Source organism: Leuciscus leuciscus (genome assembly GCF_965113295.1).
Source record: "Leuciscus leuciscus genome assembly, chromosome: 15".
Classification (NCBI taxonomy): domain Eukaryota; kingdom Metazoa; phylum Chordata; class Actinopteri; order Cypriniformes; family Leuciscidae; genus Leuciscus; species Leuciscus leuciscus.
The window spans coordinates 1,480,180-1,503,336 of NC_138739.1; the positions used below are offsets into that span (position 1 = coordinate 1,480,180).

At 39.2% G+C, this 23,157-nt stretch overlaps 1 protein-coding gene and 1 long non-coding RNA gene across 2 annotated transcripts in view; one reads left to right on the forward strand and one right to left on the reverse strand.

Moving 5' to 3' along the window:
* The first annotated feature begins 7,234 nt into the window (after positions 1–7,234).
* LOC309475790 (myosin heavy chain, fast skeletal muscle) lies at positions 7,235–20,503 on the forward strand. Its single transcript, XM_082138692.1, has 40 exons — positions 7,235–9,742; positions 10,072–10,284; positions 10,420–10,563; positions 10,643–10,799; positions 11,050–11,077; positions 11,467–11,578; positions 11,658–11,750; positions 11,842–11,905; positions 12,008–12,106; positions 12,190–12,293; positions 12,473–12,611; positions 12,697–12,815; positions 12,920–13,069; positions 13,158–13,328; positions 13,404–13,710; positions 13,854–13,927; positions 14,007–14,094; positions 14,166–14,283; positions 14,405–14,528; positions 14,621–14,757; positions 14,847–15,102; positions 15,189–15,431; positions 15,516–15,692; positions 15,790–15,935; positions 16,027–16,117; positions 16,227–16,616; positions 16,765–16,891; positions 17,044–17,162; positions 17,249–17,445; positions 17,530–17,713; positions 17,804–17,969; positions 18,058–18,182; positions 18,293–18,601; positions 18,711–18,914; positions 19,009–19,134; positions 19,543–19,713; positions 19,810–19,914; positions 19,998–20,093; positions 20,204–20,335; positions 20,455–20,503. The coding sequence occupies exons 2-40, from the start codon at positions 10,084–10,086 to the stop codon at positions 20,470–20,472; spliced, it is 5,811 nt and encodes a 1,936-aa protein (XP_081994818.1). The 5' UTR covers positions 7,235–9,742; positions 10,072–10,083; the 3' UTR covers positions 20,473–20,503.
* The window catches only part of LOC309475864, a 49,147-nt gene continuing 46,227 nt past the window's right edge, over positions 20,238–23,157 (reverse strand). Inside the window, exon 3 of the long non-coding RNA XR_014197875.1 lies at positions 20,238–20,350. This is a non-coding gene — a long non-coding RNA (uncharacterized lncRNA). The remainder of the gene's footprint in view (positions 20,351–23,157) is intronic.

Below are 23,157 nucleotides of genomic sequence, written 5' to 3' on the forward strand. Positions count from 1 at the left end.
AATAAAATATCTCACCTAATGCTGTAAACATACAGAGCCCTGTCAGCTGGTATTTTTATTAAAGGTTAAAAATAACAACTCAAATTAAATATGGAGGGCCCTATCTTGCACCCAGCACAAGTGACTTTGTACACCGACGCATGTATCATTCCTATTTTGCACCCGCGCAAAGCGGACTTTTCCCTCCACAGAAGCACGTCGGTAAGTTAGGAAATACACTTGCGCTCCCTGGGCGGTTCAGCGCAAAGAGGAGGCGTGTTCCGGCGCAAACGTTCCTTCATGCTATTTTGCAGGTTTAGAAAACAATTGCGCCACTAACCAGGAAAAAATAGTTTAAAGTCAGTGGCGCGTTGCGCATGTTATTCATATGCTATTTTAAGAGCGCATGCTTGGCCATAATCAATGTAGCGTGTGCACAACGCGCATACACTTTGATTCTCTCATCTACACAGAAGCAGCAGTTTTAATTTGTGCAAATCATACATTATTACGATAGATAGATAGATAGATAGATAGATAGATAGATAGATAGATAGATAGATAGATAGATAGATAGATAGATAGATAGATAGATAGATAGATAGATAGATAGATAGACAATTTATTATAAAAGCATACATCTAGCTTACACATTTACCCAAATTATCATACACCTGTTTAACCGAAGTTAATTTGGGTGGGTTTCTCCATTTCAATGTAACTTCTCTCTTTTACGGCCGTGACGAGAACGCTGCTCCCCTTGGCTGTGAACCGCTCCTGGCGCGCGCCTGGCAAATCCGCCGTTACAATAGCAATCCGCTATGGAAAAAGCGCGTCTGCTCTTAAAGGGAATGTGAGATGACGCTCTGATTGGTTTATTTCACGTTACGCCCAAACCACACCTATGAAAATTGAAGCTACTTCAGACCAACCCATTTTAGATTTGCGCCTGGCGCAAGAGTCATTTATCCCACCGGGAAAATAGCAACAGTGCCCGAGACCCGCCCACAAAGTTACTTGCGCTTTGCGCTTGACACTTGCGTTTCAGATCGTTAAAATAGGGCCCAATGTGTTTTTTTACTAGGCTATACTAACAATGTTACAATATTTTAATGATATAAGTAAAAAATATAATAAATATTTAATCCTCTGGGGTCTGAGGTGTTTTCTGGGCCCTGGAGGTGTTCTGACATGCTCTGACATTTGTGCTTATTTCAGTCAGGACCACTTCGCCAAGTATATAAATGTATTACAATTATAGCATACAGTTAGTGTTGGCGGTATGGTTCTTTTCTGGACAAAACTCCTACGCCTGTCCATGCAGCTATGCCTGGACAGAGCGGGGAGAGCAGCAAGTCAAACCCCCTTAGGGTACAGAACAGAACCAGTATATGCATACATAATTACAATCTCAATTACATGAGTTGTGAAAAAAAAAATTCATGATAGAAAAGCTTGCAATGTATGACTGTACAGGAAAAATAAAAAGACAGAATGATTAAAGGTTCAGTTGGGTGGAGTTGGGGTTGGAGGAGGGAGTTTAAATGCGAGCAGCGATGCTATGGAGGAAATGCTGATGGAATGGGAGTTTATATGTGCCGCTGTGATAGATGTCGACACTGGATTGGAACACGTCATGAACAGCTGGCTATCAGCTGATGCTAGCTTGGCTCACATGGCCTGCCTGAACTAACGCGATGCTTGATTTCTGTAACTGATGACATTTTCATGGCTAAAGTCTCTACAGTCTAAACTGTATTCAGCACAAACTCTGCTTTAATAATATGTCAGCAGCATGTGTGTAAAAGTTTGTAGTTTTGAGATAATGACGTGTATGCGTGGTTTGTGGAAAAAATGTATTGTCACTGAAATAAGGTCATGAAACCCATACTGATTATTTCTTCACAAGACTTTTGAAAGTTGTATCACATAGCCTAGAATATTTGCTTCAAAACTATGTGAAAATCATCCAGCGTACTCATTCAGATAACATTTTTTATTGATTTAAAATGTTTAAGACATGTTTTGTGTAAGAAAGCTTTATGCGAGGAGGCGTGAATCATCATGAATATTGATGTGTTTCACACCTGAGAAAGACAAAGACCCTCCCATAATGGCCCTATCAGGTGCTATCAGGCCCTATCATTATGAGGAACCTTGCACAAAGAATGAGGAGAGATTTAAAAAGAATGGCTTTTTGATTGTTTGGATTTATTTACAACATAACATAATCCTACCGTGGAAATCCAGAGTTCTTGCGAGAGCACAAGTTGAATTTGCTCAGCGAGTTACTCTGGCGTCGAGTAATGATGCTCATTAAATATGCCCTTGTATCCGAGCTGCACCAATCACATCGGGTTATCTGATATAGGCGGGCCAGAGGCGAGCTAAACAGAAGACGACAGCGCTGTGACGGCGAAGTCATTAGTAAACATTGCAAGATGGCTCTGGATGAACACCAGTTGTTTGAAACGGCTTTGGCCACTACAATGAACGAGTTAGACTTGGCTTTTTCTTCCTTTGCAAGAGGGGCGTTTTTGCTGTTTTGCCGACCGGATACGGCAAGAGTCTAATCTACCAGTTAGCTCCGCTGGCAGCTAAGCGTATGGGGCTTGTTGTGATTGGTTGTAGTGTTATCCAGTTGTGTGCAGTGAGATTTTCAAATGCATGCTTGGTGCCGCCCCTCGAGCTGGGCGATTTTCATTAGTCGATGCCAGACCATTAATCTTTCAGATTTGGGTCTGGATTTCCAGGCTAACATAATCCAAAGATACACAACAAAGGACAAAAAAAGCACATTATTGAACATACTGATCTAAAGACAGAGACTTGAACAGTCACACACCTTTGTGCCATTCCTGAAACATAGTACAACACATTTCCAAGGTGTTTGATTTTTCATTTTACCATGTTCATGTACAGAGACTCATGTGAATGTTTAAGTCAGCAGGACTCATCCAGTGGCATCTGGTCCCTGTATAAAAATAAATAAATAAATAAACACCTGTGAACATGCTAATATCAAGAGAAACTATAGGGCTGCATGATTTTGGGAATATATTTTAGATTTTTCTGGTTAAAATTGCGATTTAAAATGTACAAAATACATACAGTACAGGTCAAAATTTTGGAAACATTACTATTTTTAATGTTTTTGAAAGAAGTTTCTTCTGCTCATCAAGCCTGCATTTATTTGATCAAAAATACAGAAACAAAAATGCAATATTGTGATATATTATTACAATTTAAAATAATTGGTTTTCAATTTATTATACTTTAAATTATCATTTATTTCTGTGATGCAAAGCTGAATTTTCTGATTCAGTCTATCACATGATCCTTTAGAAATCATTCTAATATGATGATTCATTATTAAAGTTGGAAACAGTTCTGCTGCTTAATATTTTTTCATAACCTGTGATACTTTTTTAGGATACTTTGATAAATAAAAAGTAAAAAAAAATTAATGAAAAAAAGAAGCAAATTTTTTCAAAATAGAAATCTTTTGTAACAACAATATACACTACTGGTCAGTAATTTGGGGTCAGTAATTTTTTTTCTTTCTTTTTTTTTAAATAAATCAATACTTTTATTCAGCAAGGATGTGTTAAATTGATAAAAAGTGATAGTAAAGAAGATTTATATTATTAGAAAATATTTTTTTATTTTGAATAAATGCAGTTCTTTTTAACCTTTTATTCATCAAATATATTAGGCAGCAGAACTGTTTCCAACACTCATAATAAATCAGAATATTAGAATGATTTCTAAAGGATCATGTGATAGACTGGATGTCACATGTGACACTGAAGACTGGAGTAATGATCCTGAAAATTCAGCTTTGCATCACAGGAATAAATTATTTTTTAAAGTATATTCAAATAGAAAACTATTATTTTAAGTTGTAATAATATTTCACAATATTACTGTTTTTTTTCTGTATTTTTTATCAAATAAACGCAGCTTTGATAAGCATTAGAGACTTCTTTCAAAAATATAAAAAAACATAATGTTTCCAAACTTTTGACCTGTACTGTATATATATATATATATATATATATATATATATATAAACACAGATATATATATATATAATGAACACCGAGTTTGTTGTGCCTTGTAGGCATAAATGTGTAGGGCTGCATAAAATAATAACAATAGCCTAGATAGCAGGCAGCCTATAAATCGTTAAAAAGGAACACTTCAGTAACACTACACTAGAGAAAAATATATGGATTATCATATGTTACTTCAAATGTTTCCATTCGTTAAGACGTTATGAAATGAGATTGGAGTAAAAACATGACGCCTAATGTTTAGCGAGTTTTGCTTTTCAAACGCATAGCGCGAGTGACCCAAACTCACAGCGTGTATAGAGACCATTTACTGAAGCGATCGAGCCGCTCCAAACTAAGAAACATTATTGTTACCACATTATACATATCTACATTTGAGCAGATATCTACAAACACAGTATTTAACAGTAAACACGGGTCTAAACATTATAATATTCACCATATTAGAATAAACACTCATACTAGTCTACTTTTATATCATGCTGTGTTTTATTATCGAACATAAAAACATCCTTGTGTCGTACATGAATATACATTTAGCATTAGGCTTCATGTTTTTACTTCAATCTCATTTCATAACGTACATTTTAGTCTGGCACCAGTTTAACTAGTAGCTACAATGTAAAGTTTATGCAGCAATAACATATGCTTACTATTATGAGTGTCTTACCTTAAAAATCTTTCTCATAATCAAATTGTGTTCTTCTAATTATTCTGAGGTAGATCCAAGTTAAACAGCACAGCACAAACACAGTCTTCCAAACTCAATGAAAAGCAGAGGAATACTGAAGTCTCTGATTCTTTGTTTTTGAGGTAATGAGCCCTTACAGGTCTGCGTTCCTCCACGTGGATCATTTGCATGTCAATCGCTCGTGCGCGCATGGGTGTGGTCACATCATAGTTAATGAGCTCGGACTGGAGAAACGGTTTACTATTATCTTTATTATCTTTAACGGTCGACTTGCTTCGAAAAGAATGCAATGTAAGAAAGTGCTTCTTTTATAAAGAACACCGCTTTCTTACATAAAGCAGTGAAACAGCCCCTGCACGAGAGAATAATTGATTCTCGAGCCATTGATATCAACCAATTCAGCAGCGTCGCCACGGACAGCACCTGGTAACGTCGCACGTAAGAAGGTATATCTTAAGCAGCTTCCTAAGGTATGGTTCGGGGAACACGCCTAGCAATGGTATACCTTTAGTAAAGTTATATCTTAAGAGTCTTCGTAGCGAACTAAGAGACAGCGTTATCGGGAAATGCAGCCCTGATCAGTATTTGCCATTCAAATGAGAGAGAACTCCATTTCAAGTTATTACCAAATATATAATCTGACAAAAGCACTCAAATGTATTCTAATGCTCCAGCTTGCATCCCAAAAATATCACATGGTAAATGCCTAGTCTAAGTGTAAAACTCAGGTTTAATCTAAATACTACTAGAAATTCAAATAAGTCCCCAAAGACAAATAATCCCAAAAATACTACAGGTACATTCTCATCACATGTATTAGAAACTCTGTAAACAAACTGTAGAACCAGTTTTCCTTGAGTCAAGCACATTACTTCTCTGCCTAAAGATTTACATCTAGTTGTGAATTCTCCTAAGGAAAGCACTTGAGCAAGAAAGCGTCCAAAGGGCCAGAGAATGTCTGTATTATCGATTACAAATGCAAATAATACATATTTTTTTAAAGAAATATTACCTGGCCAGTTCAGCTGTGTCCCACTACTGTATGACAACAACAGGAAAGCCAAAGAATGAATCAATGCAAGAACAGCATACCTGCAAACCAGCTGTTGAATAAAAGCACCTGCTAAATGAATAAATAAAGATAAACACTAATGTAAAGTCTTTCTTTATACTGACCAAACAAAGGAATGACCAATTATAAAGATTAAATTAATCAATAGCTTCCTACAATACTCTTAGAAATATGGGTGTCCGAGTCGGAGTTGATTAAAGCGAATGACCATCTTGATATCAAACTTTCAACTTGACACCACAATAACGCTTGTGATCTTTGCTGACAAATGGCAAAGCTCTGATGGCATTGCTATATTTGTGGAAAGTCCTAATATGACCACCCTTAGGGAAAGATGCCTTTTTTATTGAGCACATGTCCCCTTCTTATAAGGTGTCAACACCTTAGAATTTATTCCACATCCTCCTGCCATCATTCCAAAGAAACTAAGAAAGCCTGTTGGACACATTGCATTGTCCTTGCAAGGAAAGTAAAAGAACATGGGCAGGATCCAAGGCCAGGAACACGGCACACCCAACGCCACCCAATCCTGGAGAGCTCTGAAGACACAAGACTTGCTGATCATGGATGCAGTCAGCCAATCATCATCAATTCACTGTAATTTTACAAAATGGGTTTTACCATTAACTGAATATACCACACACTCACCCTGGTCTCGCTTAGAACAAAACTGATCAATATTTAAACCTCCTAATTGCATTGACATCTCCGAGTCACTGCGGCACAACAACTGCGGTAAATACAATATATCTAGACCTAAGTCTGGAAAATAAGTCATATCACATCGATATATATAGCCCAGCTCTAAAACTTGCTCTATGGTAAAGTACAAAGGCATTATAGACATAACAGTAAAGCCGATTTGAAATTGTGTAGTGTGAAAAGCACTATACAAATAAATATGACTGTAATATGACTACGACTCTGTGATCAACAGCATTTAATCACAAATTAACAGACACCTGATGCCCAATAGACTAGCACAGCCATTAGTAGAGTGTAAAAAAGAGAGATGAGAGACGACAAATTAAATGCATGGCCAAAAACAAAGTTTGCATTTAGTCCAAATAAGAAATCATACGCTTTAATTCACAACATTTGCTATGCCTCTTATTTATAAGCTATTTCTATTATCCACCTGATTAGGATGTCTAAAAGAGATCCCTATATACATTTGACAGTAACACTTTATTTTGATGGTCCAGACATTCTACTTACTATACGTAACTTGTCAACTACATGTCAACTAACTCTCATTAGAGTATTAGTAGACTGTCTGCTTAATACCTGCTAACACTTTATTTAGAACAGACATTCTACTGACTACAAGTTACTTTGCAAGTACAACGCTATAACCTAACCCTAACCTAGCAGTCTACTAATACTCTAATGAGAGTTAGTTGACAAGTTACGTATAGTAAGTACAATGCCTGGACCATCGAAAGTGTAACCAATTTGACTTAAAAAAATATTAAGAGCTGTGGCTGTGCTTGTAAATGTGTTTATATATATATATCTTTTATTAATATGGAATATGACCAGGGAAGAAAATACACTTCTAAAGTTATGAATGATGAAATTGACTAGTCTCATACCTTTTCATAGGTTTGTCTACACATCATTATTCTGCCAGATCTTGTCGCAAGGCCTTCAGCAAAAGTGTCACCATATGCACAAGTTCACAGAATGACAACTGTTGTGCCCAAATTTGCTGCTTTGTCACATGAAAAGCTTTCCAGGCTTCTGGGAACAGTATCCTAGTGACATTTGAGAGCTTCTCCACGGCTAAACTGGGCTCTACTGTAGTGCCAAGGCACTTGAAGAAGATTATGCTCTACATAAGACCTAAACAATGTCTGAACTCCAGTCACTGATACCCTTCACATAACAACCCTTTCTCAAGGTTAAGGCGCTTGATCACAAGTGGCACCTATAAATACATCAAGTCTAATTTTTAATCTCAATATTGGTGGCTTATTTTCAAATATTTAATTCATCTAGTGACAATTTACCTCATCTTACTGAACGGTTCACTGCCATTATCTCAACCCAATTATCTGTTCTTCTAACACAATATTTCCTTTAAATAAAACTAATTAAATAAACTAATTAAGACTGGACAGTTAATTACATCATAGTGATAACATATTTGGCTAATGTGATGATATTGATGAACGTGACAATCAGTTGAACAAAATTTCCTGTTGAAACGAAGCTTAAAATACATGACCAAATACAGTGAGTGAGATTTGCTGAGTGAACACTATTCTGTCTATATAAGAAGCTGCATCAGGCTCCTTTAAGGACTGACTGGAACTCAAAGGTGGGTGAGTTGTTCATCATACTCTCCTTCTACTATTAACATAATATCACATACTTGTGTTCTGCAGTTTAGAGATTAAATGGCTAACCCTGATACATGGTAATCAGTTAGATTATTTAAGAGTTTAGAGTGTGGCTATGCACTGTTCAATATGTAGGGATGTCCCGATACCACTTTTTCACTTCCGATACCGATGCCGCAGCTTTGGCTATTTGCCGATACCGATATCAATCCGATATTTTTATTTTATTCTTGAACTAATACTACTAATAATAAAATATACATAATACATAAAATATACTTTGCTCAATTAGCCACATAAAAACATCTCACTCAAATGGAGAACAAATACTTCTCCAGTATATAGTCCACAACAACAGTTGATAATGAAAGACTGCCACCCTTTATTCAAAAGACCTTGAGATATGTTTGGTAATTGTACCTGAATGAATTTAAAATTAATTTGCTATATTTCAGATCAATATATTTGTTTCCTTAAAATTTTAATTAACTTTAACTTTATTCTCATCTGAATTATAAATAATTTATTTCTGTATAAAATAATACTACCATTAAAAACACATTTGATTTTCTTTTTTAATCAATGTAGAATGTGTAACTTCAAAATAAACAGATTAGTGCTCTGTTTTAGGACAAGAGATGAAAACCAATGCAATATGATGAATGTCCAAAAGATGAGATAATTTTGGCTTTTAAACAGCGTGTGTGTGTGTGTGTGTGTGTGTGATTTTGGTTGGGTGACAGTTGTAGGGTACAGTTTGACAAGAGTTTACAGTTTGACAAAAGCACAATGTTGTGTTTTACACAAATATAAGTAGGCTAAACATTTTGCAGTTTTAATGATGTCCTGTATGAACAAAATGACGGAGTATGTTTTTATGTTTCCACTGTTCGATCACGCCCGTGCCTCTCTCTCTCTCTCTGACACACACACAAACACATTCCAGCATTGCAATCTTGACATCGCAGCCTGTTCATTATGCTGCGTTCACACCAAACGCGAATAGAGCGTCAAATTCGCGTCTACTTCGACGCTTGAACATTTTGAATCCATTCGCGTGGCCAAAGCGAATAGGACACGCGTATAAAGCGAGCGTTTGAAGCGAAATAGACGCGCGTTCAGAGCTGAGGCGGGCTACAGATTAGGTGTCCCTAAAGAACCCGCACATGTCTATGCGCGTATCTAACAATAGTTCCGCATTACATTAATTAATGTGCAAGTGAGTTTTATTTATTTTTATACCGTGTATTCTCCGTGTAAATGCTCCGAACCGTGACGCACGTACCGTTTCGGTTCAATACGAATACATGTACCATTCCACCCCTAATAGGTATCGGATCACATTTTTTTCTCCCCTCCGATCTCCGATCTAGCGTTCTGGGCCAGTATTGGCATGATACCGATGACGTGGATCGGATCGGGACATCCCTATCAATATGCTTTTGATACTAATCTGACTAAATTAGTCCAAGTTATACTTGTAATTCATGTCATTCAAAGCACATATTTGAACTCAAGTTGTTTTCCTTTCTCTTAGCATTTCCAACCTCAGACACATTCTCTCTGGACAGGACAGCAGGTAAACAAAATATATGCATACTTATAATCATTGGTTTTCATTTTAAAAGCTAAGAAAATAAGAGATCCCATCTCAGTTCTAAAGCAAACAGTTGGTTGAATAGAGTACCAAATTGTTTTAATTGTTAAACATGTTGAGTAAAAAGAGAGTTGCTCAGGATAAAATAAAACTGCTTTAGAACACAGAAGCTCAGAAACACTCACATGGAGCAGCATCATTGCGCTCCACATTCATAGGAATTAATAAGTTTCATTCCACTTGCATTTGTTTAATATTTAGAAGTTATGAATGTATAAATCCCTCTGCACATTCTCTCTCTCTTCTCACAGTAAACCGCAACCATGGGAGATGGTGAAATGGAGTGCTTCGGTCCGGCGGCCATTTACCTCCGGAAGCCAGAAAGAGAGAGAATAGAGGCTCAGAACACCCCCTTTGATGCCAAAACGGCATTCTTCGTGTCAGAGCCGAGCGAGATGTACCTGAAGGGTGTTCTTGCTAGTAGAGAAGGCGGTAAAGCCACTGTCAAAACTCTGTGTGGGAAAGTAAGTAGAATTAAAAAATGTGTTGATCTTCTGTAAAACAGTTTTACATGATGCTGTGGACTGTAAAACTACTTGCAAGGTGAAACAAATATAGCGTTTGTACTAAATGTCTCATCCATGTTTAAAACTTTATAGACGATCACGGTGAAAGACACTGAAATCTTCCCCATGAATCCTCCCAAGTTTGACAAAATTGAGGACATGGCCATGATGACCCACCTCAATGAGCCTACTGTGCTGTATAACCTCAAAGAGCGTTACGCAGCATGGATGATCTACGTAAGTCTAAGCAAATCATATTTTATTCCTGGAATGGAGCGGCAGCATTGTAAAACTGGACTATCTATCTCCGTTTCAGACCTACTCTGGCTTGTTCTGCGTCACTGTCAATCCCTACAAGTGGCTCCCAGTGTACGATACAGTCGTTGTGAATGGATACAGAGGCAAAAAGAGGATTGAAGCCCCGCCTCACATCTTCTCCATCTCCGACAACGCCTACCAGTTCATGCTCACTGGTAAGTGGAGATATACATTTTCAATCCGTTTTGCAATCCAATCAACTTGTGCTAAACTTGAGCCTGCTTACATTTTGCTTAATACACCTACAATTTCTTTATTTAATGGACTCTTTTTACTTAATGGATCTCTTATGAGTAATTTATGTAGTGGTGTACATCTTGTTACAAATATGATATACAAAAAAAAATATATATATATACAATCTGTTTAGCGGTTTCATTTATAATAATACTAAATGTGTTTCAGACAGGGAGAATCAGTCTGTCCTGATCACGTAAGTAGGCTATGATAATTAAAGTTATTGTATAAGAATCATCATGTAAATGCTAACATTGTTTAAGCTACTGAGAGAAAACAGTTTAACACCTGCCTTTTCTGCTGTTGAAAGCTTGTAACATGTAAATACATAAGCATCATTCTTATTGGCATGTGCTGGGAAAGACAGGAAAACTAAAGTAACAGAAAGGTGTGGGGAAAAGCCGCTTACTGACAGTGCTGCATGTATACAAGGTTAAGACCACACTGCCAGCATGATGCATGTGCATGGAGGTTTCACGTCTGACATTTATGGATTTTAAAGAAGCACTTACAAAAAGCCAACATATCACATAATTTATAATATTCTGAAATATGTTCTTTTCCATCTTTAACATGTCCACACAGTGGAGAATCTGGTGCAGGAAAGACTGTCAACACCAAACGTGTCATCCAGTACTTTGCGACAATCGCTGTTTCTGGCGGAAAGAAGGCAGAATCTACCTCTGGCAAAATGAAGGTGACTAAATAATCAAATATCATTCAAAGTACAGTGAACAAATTATTCTGCATGATGAAATTACTTAACTACTCACCAGGGGTCGCTAGAGGATCAAATCATTGCAGCCAACCCTCTGCTGGAGGCTTATGGAAATGCCAAGACTGTGAGAAATGACAACTCTTCTCGTTTTGTAAGTTGCTGTGGCCAGATGAATTGTACAAATTCAGTTAACATTCCAAAGCCACAAAATTCGAAACTTCATAATATTCCAATCTGCTTAGGGTAAATTCATCAGAATTCACTTTGGGACCACTGGAAAACTGGCCTCAGCTGATATTGAAACTTGTGAGTCAACACTGTGAGGCAACACTGCCAAAATATAAATGTTTAATGTGGAGGCAAAAATGTGGATTTATTTATTTATTTATTATTATTATTTTTGGGAAGATCTGCTGGAAAAGTCAAGAGTAACATTCCAGCTGTCTGCTGAGAGGAGCTACCACATCTTCTACCAGCTCATGACCGGACACAAGCCAGAGCTGCTCGGTGAGAAATCTACAGTATTGTGCATTTCATTTATTTCCATGTTTGAGAACACTGTTAACACACTGCACATCAATTCTTTGCAGAGGCCCTGCTCATCACCACCAACCCTTACGACTATCCAATGATCAGCCAGGGCGAAATCACTGTCAAGAGTATCAATGATGTGGAGGAGTTCATTGCCACAGATGTATGTGGACAAGCACATTATTATTAGTAGAAGCAGTATTTTCATATTTTATTAAATTTATCTGAGCAAACAAACATCCAAAAAACACTACAATAAACTGAATGACATACAATATAAAATACCCTTCTTTTTTACTCACTAAAGAATAATGTGAGATTCATTTGGTCATATAAACACAGACTGCCATTGACATTCTGGGCTTCACTGCTGATGAGAAAATCAGCATCTACAAGCTGACAGGTGCTGTGATGCATCATGGAGGCATGAAGTTTAAACAGAAGCAGAGAGAAGAGCAGGCCGAGCCTGACGGCACCGAGTGTAAGACGTACAATTAGCACATACTATAAACATGTAAACGTTCACTTCATTAGTGACAATAATGTGTAAAACTGTTCTTCCTCAGTGGCTGATAAAATCGCCTACCTCATGGGCCTCAACTCCGCTGACATGCTGAAAGCTCTGTGTTACCCCAGAGTGAAGGTCGGAAATGAGATGGTGACCAAAGGCCAGACAGTACCACAGGTGATCACTTATCTACTCGAATAAAGTGTCTCGTAGACATTCATAGTTGTCTTGGGAAGTAAAAGAGTAATGATATGATCTACGCTGACCTTTGAATTTCTCAGGTGAACAACGCAGTCTCTGCGCTCTGCAAGTCTGTCTATGAGAAAATGTTCTTGTGGATGGTTGTCCGTATTAATGAGATGTTGGACACAAAGCAGCCAAGACAGTTCTTCATTGGTGTGCTGGACATCGCTGGATTTGAGATCTTTGATGTGAGCTTCAGCTATCAAAGTCTCTGTAACAATCAGAATATTAAAAATAATAGACATCAGTAAGAACTTGCCTCTGCTTAATTGTCAGTTCAACAGCTTGGAGCAGCTTTGCATCAACTTCACAAATGAGAAACTGCAACAGTTCTTCAACCACCACATGTTTGTTCTGGAGCAAGAGGAGTACAAGAAAGAAGGCATTGAATGGGAGTTCATTGACTTTGGTATGGACTTGGCTGCCTGCATTGAGCTCATTGAGAAGGTAAGAGGACATTCAGCAAATTAAAATGATTATTCATATTGTGCCTGTATTTGAGAGTGAATATTTCTTCAACAGCCAATGGGTATCTTCTCCATCCTTGAAGAGGAGTGCATGTTCCCCAAGGCTACAGACACAAGCTTCAAAAACAAGCTATATGATCAGCATCTGGGCAAATGTCCAGCTTTCCAGAAGCCCAAGCCTGCCAAAGGTAAGGCAGAAGCCCACTTCTCTCTGGTCCACTACGCCGGCACTGTGGACTACAACATTAATGGCTGGTTGGACAAGAACAAGGATCCACTGAACGACTCTGTCGTGCAACTCTACCAAAAGTCATCGCTCAAAGTGCTGGCCTTCCTGTATGCCGCTCATGGAGCTGCTGAAGGTACGACCATTTGCAGTTCCTCAATTCCTTTGTGTAATGATGCAATTAGACATTATCTAATAGAGATATATTGAAAGGGTTGATGGAAAGCAACACATAATAAAACAATAAAAAAAACAATTTCATTCATTGACATAAAACAGCTGAGGGAGGAGGTGGAAAAAAGGGAGGCAAGAAGAAGGGTGGTTCCTTCCAGACAGTGTCTGCACTTTTCAGGGTAAAACAGATTATCTTTTAATGAAGAATGTGAATTTTTATACCATTAAAGATTAGACTAATGACAAACGTTTCCACAGGAGAACTTGGGTAAGCTGATGACTAACCTGAGGAGCACTCACCCTCACTTTGTGCGCTGTTTGATTCCTAATGAGTCCAAGACTCCAGGTAATCCTAATCTCTGAAGACTCAAAGGTTTTGAAAATATCTCTGGAACCTTAAGAACATTTTCATTGCAGGTCTGATGGAGAACTTCCTGGTTATCCACCAGCTCAGGTGTAATGGTGTGCTGGAGGGCATCAGAATCTGCAGGAAGGGTTTCCCCAGCAGAATCCTCTATGGTGACTTCAAGCAGAGGTAAAGACACCTTTTTGCAACCACTGAATTAGAGATGATGCACCACATAATCCTCATCCTCCCATGACCTTTTTTTTTTTTTGCTTCACAAAAACATGACTCTCCTCTGACTGTCCTCTAGATACAAAGTATTAAATGCTAGCGTCATCCCTGAGGGACAGTTCATTGACAACAAAAAGGCTTCAGAGAAACTCTTGGGCTCTATTGATGTTGACCACACCCAATACAAGTTTGGACACACCAAGGTGAGCTGCACAACAAATGACTAAACTCAAATCTACAATAGAGGAGAATGGCATCCATAATATACAGGAAACATCATTATATGTTCTTACAGGTGTTCTTTAAAGCTGGTCTGTTGGGTACACTTGAGGAGATGAGAGATGAGAAACTAGCAGCGCTGGTTACCATGACTCAGGCTCGTTGTCGTGGCTTCCTCATGAGGAAGGAGTTTGTCAAAATGATGGAGCGGAGGTGAGTGAAATAAACATTATTTAATTTACAATTAAATAAATAAAATGTAATATTTTTGTTAAACTAAAACCAGAAACTCTGTCTTCCAGAGAGTCAATTTATTCCATCCAATACAACATCCGCTCATTCATGAATGTGAAACATTGGCCATGGATGAAGCTGTACTTTAAGATCAAGCCTCTTCTAAAGAGTGCAGAGACTGAGAAAGAAATGGCAGCCATGAAGGATAACTTTGAGAAAATGAAGGAGGATCTAACAAAGGCATTAGCTAAAAAGAAGGAGCTTGAAGAAAAAATGGTGTCACTTCTTCAGGAGAAAAACGACCTTCTACTGCAAGTAACATCTGTGAGTATTTCAGCTCTTATTGATCCTAATGTAAATGCTAAAGCTATGAACATAAGCCATTCAACTAAATCCATCTCAATGAACAGGAATCTGAAAACCTCTCTGATGCTGAGGAGAGATGTGAAGGTCTCATTAAAAGCAAGATCCAGCTCGAGGCCAAACTCAAAGAGACAAGCGAGAGACTGGAGGATGAGGAGGAAATCAATGCTGAACTGACTGCCAAGAAGAGGAAACTGGAGGACGAATGCTCTGAACTGAAGAAAGACATTGACGACCTGGAGCTAACCTTGGCAAAAGTGGAGAAGGAGAAACATGCAACAGAAAATAAGGTCAATAATATTTTCAAATGTTCTTTACACTATTGATTGTTCGGGATCTTGAGAATGAAACCAGTGAACAATGTTTCCATTTAGGTGAAAAACCTGACGGAGGAGATGGCCTCTCAGGATGAGAGCATTGCCAAGCTGACCAAAGAGAAGAAAGCCCTCCAAGAGGCACACCAGCAGACTCTTGATGACCTTCAGGCAGAGGAAGACAAAGTCAACACTCTGACTAAATCTAAGACAAAGCTTGAGCAGCAAGTGGATGATGTAAGATATTTGGCATGAGAATAAGAACATGAATCAATAGGAAAATAATGTTGTGTCTCTATACCATAATTAAATGCTCTGGTTTCCATGACAATAGCTTGAGGGCTCACTGGAGCAGGAGAAGAAGCTCCGTATGGACCTTGAGAGAGCCAAGAGAAAGCTTGAAGGTGATCTGAAACTGGCCCAGGAGTCCATAATGGACCTGGAGAATGACAAACAGCAATCAGAAGAGAAGATCAAAAAGTGAGTGGACATCAGTCTTTACACAATTACACATTTTACAAAAAGTAAGTATTCTGCACATTTTAAAAAAAAACAATACTTTTAAAAACAGGAAAGACTTTGAGATAAGTCAGTTTCTCAGCAAGATTGAGGATGAACAGTCTTTGGGAGCACAGCTTCAGAAGAAGATCAAAGAACTTCAGGTAACCCTAACCCGAATCATTTCTATGTGAAACTGGGAAGTAGATGCATAGCTGGGATAACCCGCATTACAAATATCACTGGATAATTAATTTTTATTTATTTCTTTAGGCCCGTATAGAGGAGCTGGAAGAGGAAATTGAGGCAGAGCGAGCTGCTCGTGCTAAAGTGGAGAAGCAGAGAGCTGATCTCTCCAGGGAACTTGAAGAGATCAGTGAGAGGCTTGAGGAAGCTGGTGGTGCCACTTCTGCCCAGATTGAGATGAACAAGAAGCGTGAAGCTGAATTCCAGAAGTTGCGTCGTGATCTGGAAGAGTCCACCTTGCAGCATGAAGCAACGGCTGCAGCTCTCCGGAAGAAGCAGGCGGACAGTGTGGCTGAACTCGGAGAACAGATCGACAACCTTCAGCGGGTCAAACAGAAGCTGGAGAAGGAGAAGAGTGAATACAAGATGGAGATTGATGACTTGTCAAGTAACATGGAGGCTGTGGCTAAAGCAAAGGTATGCTATTGGGAAAACTTTAAGTGAAGATTTATTTTTAGTTTTACAAAACTACTTTAACTTTAGCTGCTTGAAATAGAAATAATTACCAAAAAAAAAAAAACATGAAGAGGTCAAAAAGATTTAAAACTTTTAATAATTATTTTAGGCAAACCTTGAAAAGATGTGCCGGACATTAGAAGACCAAGCAAGTGAGCTAAAAACCAAAAATGATGAGTTTGTACGCCAACTTAATGATTTAAATGGACAGAGGGCAAGGCTGCAAACTGAAAACGGTACGTAAATAAACTAAATATACCACACACACATTGAATACACCGTGCACACAATTATAGAACTGAGCAAAAACCTGTGATGCAAAAACCCAATACTGACATCATACAGCTCTTGTGGACACTTATATAAATTACCCATTGTCTCATACTAGGGGAATTTGGCCGTCAATTGGAGGAGAAAGAAGCTCTTGTTTCTCAATTGACAAGAGGCAAACAAGCTTATACTCAGCAGATTGAGGAACTCAAAAGACATATTGAAGAAGAGGTTAAGGTATGTACCTAATTTTCTGTTACCAAGTACTGTGAATAGCCATGAACATAGCGGTATACAATAAAAGGAAACATTTTGACTTCAAGGCCAAGAACGCTCTGGCCCATGGGGTTCAGTCTGCCCGCCATGACTGTGATTTGCTCAGAGAGCAGTTTGAGGAAGAGCAGGAGGCCAAAGCTGAACTCCAGCGTGGAATGTCTAAGGCCAACAGTGAAGTGGCTCAGTGGAGAACCAAATATGAGACTGATGCCATCCAGCGCACTGAGGAGCTTGAGGAATCCAAGTAAATACATCAATGGAAAGAGTCTTCCTACATTTAATATGAAAAATATTGGTCAGATTTCATAATTTCATATCACTTCCTCAGAAAAAAGCTGGCCCAGCGTCTGCAGGATGCTGAAGAATCCATTGAGGCGGTGAACTCAAAGTGTGCCTCTCTGGAAAAGACCAAACAGAGACTGCAGGGTGAAGTAGAGGATCTCATGATTGATGTGGAGAGGGCAAATGCATTGGCAGCCAACCTTGACAAGAAGCAGAGAAACTTTGACAAGGTAAGAAAGACATGGATAACCTATAAACCTAAACACTGATGAACCGTGGACTTAGCTAATTAACACTGACTACATTTCTTTCATTTTCAGGTGCTAGCAGAGTGGAAACAAAAGTATGAGGAAAGTCAGGCTGAACTAGAAGGTGCTCAGAAAGAAGCTCGTTCGCTCAGCACTGAGATTTTCAAAATGAAGAACTCCTACGAGGAAACTCTTGACCACCTCGAGACACTGAAGAGGGAGAACAAGAATCTGCAACGTAATGCAACTTTTATTTGTACACCAAGGACTAAAAAAAGAGATGCATTTAAACAAATGTTTACATTTCTGCTTTTTAAACCCTTTAGAGGAGATTTCTGACCTCACCGAGCAGCTTGGAGAGACTGGAAAGACGATTCATGAACTGGAAAAGGCAAAGAAGACAGTGGAGTCTGAGAAAACAGAGATCCAGACTGCGCTTGAAGAAGCTGAAGTACTGTTATTTAAAGCTGTCAAACCATGGAAAAATTCTATTCTAACATGGTGAACATTACACAATTTTTCTACCAGGTTGATTTAATTTTTACGTTAACTATCCATCAGGGCACCCTGGAGCATGAAGAGTCCAAGATTCTTCGTGTGCAGCTGGAGCTGAACCAGGTGAAGAGCGAGATTGACAGGAAGATTGCTGAAAAGGATGAGGAGATGGAACAGATCAAGAGGAACAGCCAAAGAGTGATGGATTCCATGCAGAGCACTCTGGACGCTGAGATCAGGAGCAGAAATGATGCCCTGAGAGTCAAAAAGAAGATGGAGGGAGATCTGAATGAGATGGAGATCCAGCTGAGTCATGCCAACCGCCAGGCTGCTGAGGCCCAGAAACAGCTCAGGAACATCCAAGGCCAACTCAAGGTATCTTACTGTGGAACATGGAATTGTATTAAGAATTGAATGTTTGACAATATGAATATGATACATGAACCAAAGCAAGAGAACTAACAAAGAAAGAATGTTGCCACAGGATGCACAACTGCACCTTGATGAAGCTCTCAGAGGACAGGAGGACATGAAGGAACAGGTGGCCATGGTGGAGCGCAGGAATAACCTGATGCAAGCAGAGATTGAGGAGCTGAGAGCTGCACTGGAGCAAACAGAGAGAGGACGCAAAGTGGCGGAGCAAGAGCTGGTTGATGCCAGCGAGCGTGTGGGACTGTTGCACTCACAAGTACAAAAAATGACTAAATACTTGGAACAAATTCAGGATACATGATTAACTTTTATTTATAATGTACACTAAACTAACTGCTTACATCCCACAGAATACAAGTCTTATTAACACCAAGAAGAAGCTTGAGACTGATCTGGTCCAGGTTCAAGGTGAGGTTGAAGATTCAGTCCAGGAGGCCAGAAATGCTGAGGAGAAGGCCAAGAAGGCCATCACTGATGTGAGTGTTTACATTCTGCTTCTCTATTCTAATTTAACAGTTATATGACTTTGTGTTTAGGTTCATGTGGTATCAAAGGGAATATTCATAGAAGGTATTTTTAGCTATGAAGTGAAGGAAAGTGAAGACAAAGTTTGGCAACCCCTACTCGGAATTTGACCTCTGCATTTAACCAATCCAAGTTAGAGTTAGTGCACACACATCAGGAGCAGTGAGCAGCCATTTTTTGTTGTGGCACCCAGAGAGTGATTGGGGGTTATGTGCCTTGCTGAAGGGCACCTCAGTCATTACCTGCTGGTATTGAGAATCAAACCCTCGACTTTCGGGTTACAAGTCAGACTCTCTAACCATTAGGCCACAACTGCCCATCTAAATAGGTTAGTTAACTTAAATTGGCTTATATTTCAGGCTGCCATGATGGCTGAGGAGCTGAAGAAGGAGCAGGACACAAGTGCTCACCTGGAGAGGATGAAGAAGAACCTGGAGGTGACTGTCAAAGACCTGCAGCACCGTCTGGATGAGGCCGAAAGTCTGGCCATGAAGGGTGGAAAGAAACAGCTCCAGAAACTGGAGTCCAGGGTAAATTTGAGTGTTCAGGAGCTTAACAAAACTCATTCTTAGATACACTGGTCGTGGCAGAGATTTGACAGGCAAAACAATAACTCTGTACTGAAGGTGCGCGAGTTAGAGTCTGAAGTTGAAGCCGAGCAGAGACGTGGAGCAGACGCTGTGAAAGGAGTGCGCAAATACGAGAGGAGAGTGAAGGAACTTACCTACCAGGTAAAACTACTTTTAATTAGAAATTTACCACCTTTTACAATATACAGTTTAACTAAGACCATGACCAATATTTACACCCAAAGACTGAGGAAGACAAGAAGAACGTGACCCGACTGCAGGATCTGGTAGACAAGCTGCAGCTGAAAGTGAAGGCCTACAAGCGCCAGTCTGAAGAAGCTGTAAGTCTAATATCAAATCTTGAGCGTGAAGTTTTAGTATTGACAAGAACGTCCAGTGTCATGAATGCACTGCTATGAAATGGGTTGAATATCTTGAGTAATCATAACAGGAGGAGCAGGCCAACACTCACCTGTCCAGGTACAGGAAGGTGCAGCATGAGCTGGAGGAGGCTCAGGAGCGCGCTGACATCGCAGAGTCCCAGGTCAACAAGCTGAGGGCCAAGAGCCGTGAAGTTGGAAAGGTATTGTGAATTTTTCTGCAAAAGGGGTAGGGGGTTAATCTTAAAGTGCACTGCTTAATATACATGTGTTTCTGACTGGGGGAAAAACATGCAACTTAATGTCTTTTTATTTACTGCAGAGCAAGGATGAAGAATGAAGATGAGACATCACACCACATCTACAAGCAAAGCATATAATATGACTTGTACTGTGTCTTTACATGTCCATTAAATGCAGTTTATCAAGGCGCTCTCTGTCTGTCTGTATTGTAGACTGGTAGAGCATGGCACCAATGTCAAGATCAAGGGTTCAATTCTGAGAGAGTGCATGGACTAATAAAAAAGAATTCATACCTTGAATGCAATTTATGTCGCTTAGGAAAGTTTCTACCAAATTTACAGGTGTGTAAATACCTCATTTACTCAATACCTCAAAATACTCAAAAATTCTGCTAAATTAATAATAATTTCATCTGTCAAACATAATACAAAGCTATACAGTCCAAGCTTCTCACTTTTATTGATGAATGAGAATTACTGTGTGCAAATGAAATCTCAAATTCTTTAATAATAATTATAATAATAAATTCATTACATATAGCGCTTTATATAGCTCGGCACTCAAAGCGCTTTACATAGGGGACACTTTTACATTTACATGGGGAAACTTAATATTCAACGATATTATTTATCTGAATGTACAGAGCTTTAATAAATAATATTTTAGCATCCAAATACATCGCGGATATGGAAACATTTGGTATTTGTGGCGATTGAGAGAGGTAGGTTATGTCAAGTCAAGTTTTTATTTTTTTTTGTATAGCGCTTTTCACAATACAGATTGTATCAAAGCAGCTTCACAGTATTAAATTAAAATAATACAACAAAGTTTGTTTCAAGAGGAATTTATTGATTGATAAAATTAAATTAAATATCCCCAAAATATCCCCAACTGAGCAAGCCAAAGGCAACAGTGGCAAGTGTGAGCTCAATGCCGGTTTCTGTTTCTGTTTCAGTTTCACTTTAAATTAATTTGTTTTGGCGAATGTCACAAATGTCTCTGCATTGCAAATTTATTGCAAAATATTCTCATGCACTTAAATTTTACTTTGACAGAGCTGGCTCCGTGTCTGGTACAGTGGGGAGAACAAGTATTTGATACACTGCCGATTTTGCAGGTTTTCTTACTTACAAAGCATGTAGAGGCCTGTAATTTTTTATCATAGGTACACTTCAACTGTGAGAGACGGAATCTAAAACAAAAATCCAGAAAATCACATCGTATGATTTTTAAATAATTAATTAGCATTTTATTGCATGACATAAGTATTTGATCACCTACCAACCAGTAATAATTCTGGCTCTCACAGACCTGTTAGTTTTTCTTTAAGAAGCCCTCCTGTTCTCCACTCATTACCTGTATTAACTGCATCTGTTTGAACTCGTTACCTGTATAAAAGACCTGTCCACACACTCAATCAAACAGACTCCAACCTCTCCACAATGGCCAAGACCAGAGAGCTGTGTAAGGACATCAGGGATAAAATTGTAGACCTGCACAAGGCTATGATGGGCTACAGGACAATCGGCAAGCAGCTTGGTGAGAAGGCAACAACTGTTGGCGCAATTATAAGAAAATGGAAGAAGTTCAAGATGACGGTCAATCTCCCTCGGTCTGGGGTACCATGCAAGATCTCACCTCGTGGGGCATCAATGATCATGAGGAAGGTGAGGAATCAGCCCAGAACTACACGGTAGAACCTGGTCAATGACCTGAAGAGAGCTGGGACCACAGTCTCAAAGAAAACCATTAGTAATACACTACGCCGTCATGGATTAAAATCATCCTGCAGCGCACGCAAGGTCCCCCTGCTCAAGCCAGCGCATGTCCAGGCCCATCTGAAGTGTGCCAATGACCATCTGGATGATCCAGAGGAGGAATGGGAGAAGGTCATGTGGTCTGATGAGACAAAAATAGAGCTTTTTGGTCTAAACTCCACTCGCCGTGTTTGGAGGAAGAAGAAGGATGAGTACAACCCCAAGAACTTTGAATTGTTTATGAAATCATGTAATTCGAAATTGTATAAATTGTTCATAAGGGTCACATGGACATTATATATGGTATGTTGTGTTATTCCTGGTGTTTCCATAATGTTGGTAACTTGATGCACCTGAAGGTGCTGATGATTTGCGGAATGAGGTTCACCTGCGATGTGTTTCTTTTAAAAAACAATCTTTTCGGTGATTTCTGGTACACACTGATGATGGCTTAGGCCGAAACGCGTCTGTGAGGGCATGGTAATAATAAATGTATGAAAATAGAACCTGAGAGTGCGGTTTTTCATCTTTACTACAACCCCAAGAACACCATCCCAACCGTGAAGCATGGAGGTGGAAACATCATTCTTTAGGGATGCTTTTCTGCAAAGGGGACAGGACGACTGCACCGTATTGAGGGGAGGATGGATGGGGCCATGTATCGCGAGATCTTGGCCAACAAACTCCTTCCCTCAGTAAGAGCATTGAAGATGGGTCGTGGCTGGGTCTTCCAGCATGACAACAACCCGAAACACACAACCAGGCCAACTAAGGAGTGGCTCCGTAAGAAGCATCTCAAGCTCCTGGAGTGGCCTAGCCAGTCTCCAGACCTGAACCCAATAGAAAATCTTTGGAGGGAGCTGAAAGTCCGTATTGCCCAGCGACAGCCCCGAAACCTGAAGGATCTAGAGAAGGTCTGTAGGGAGGAGTGGGCTAAAATCCCTGCTGCAGTGTGTGCAAACCTGGTCAAGAACTACAGAAAACGTATGATCTCTGTAATTGCAAACAAAGGTTTCTTAAGTTCT

Excerpts from the sequence above, each read along its gene's own strand:
- LOC309475790 (XM_082138692.1), top strand. The coding sequence starts at position 10,084 with ATGGGAGATGGTGAAATGGAGTGCTTCGGTCCGGCGGCCATTTACCTC. Across the intron at positions 11,751-11,841 it reads ATGACAACTCTTCTCGTTTT|GGTAAATTCATCAGAATTCA; the intron begins GTAAGTTGCTGT and ends CAATCTGCTTAG. Across the intron at positions 16,892-17,043 it reads AAGGCTGCAAACTGAAAACG|GGGAATTTGGCCGTCAATTG; the intron begins GTACGTAAATAA and ends GTCTCATACTAG.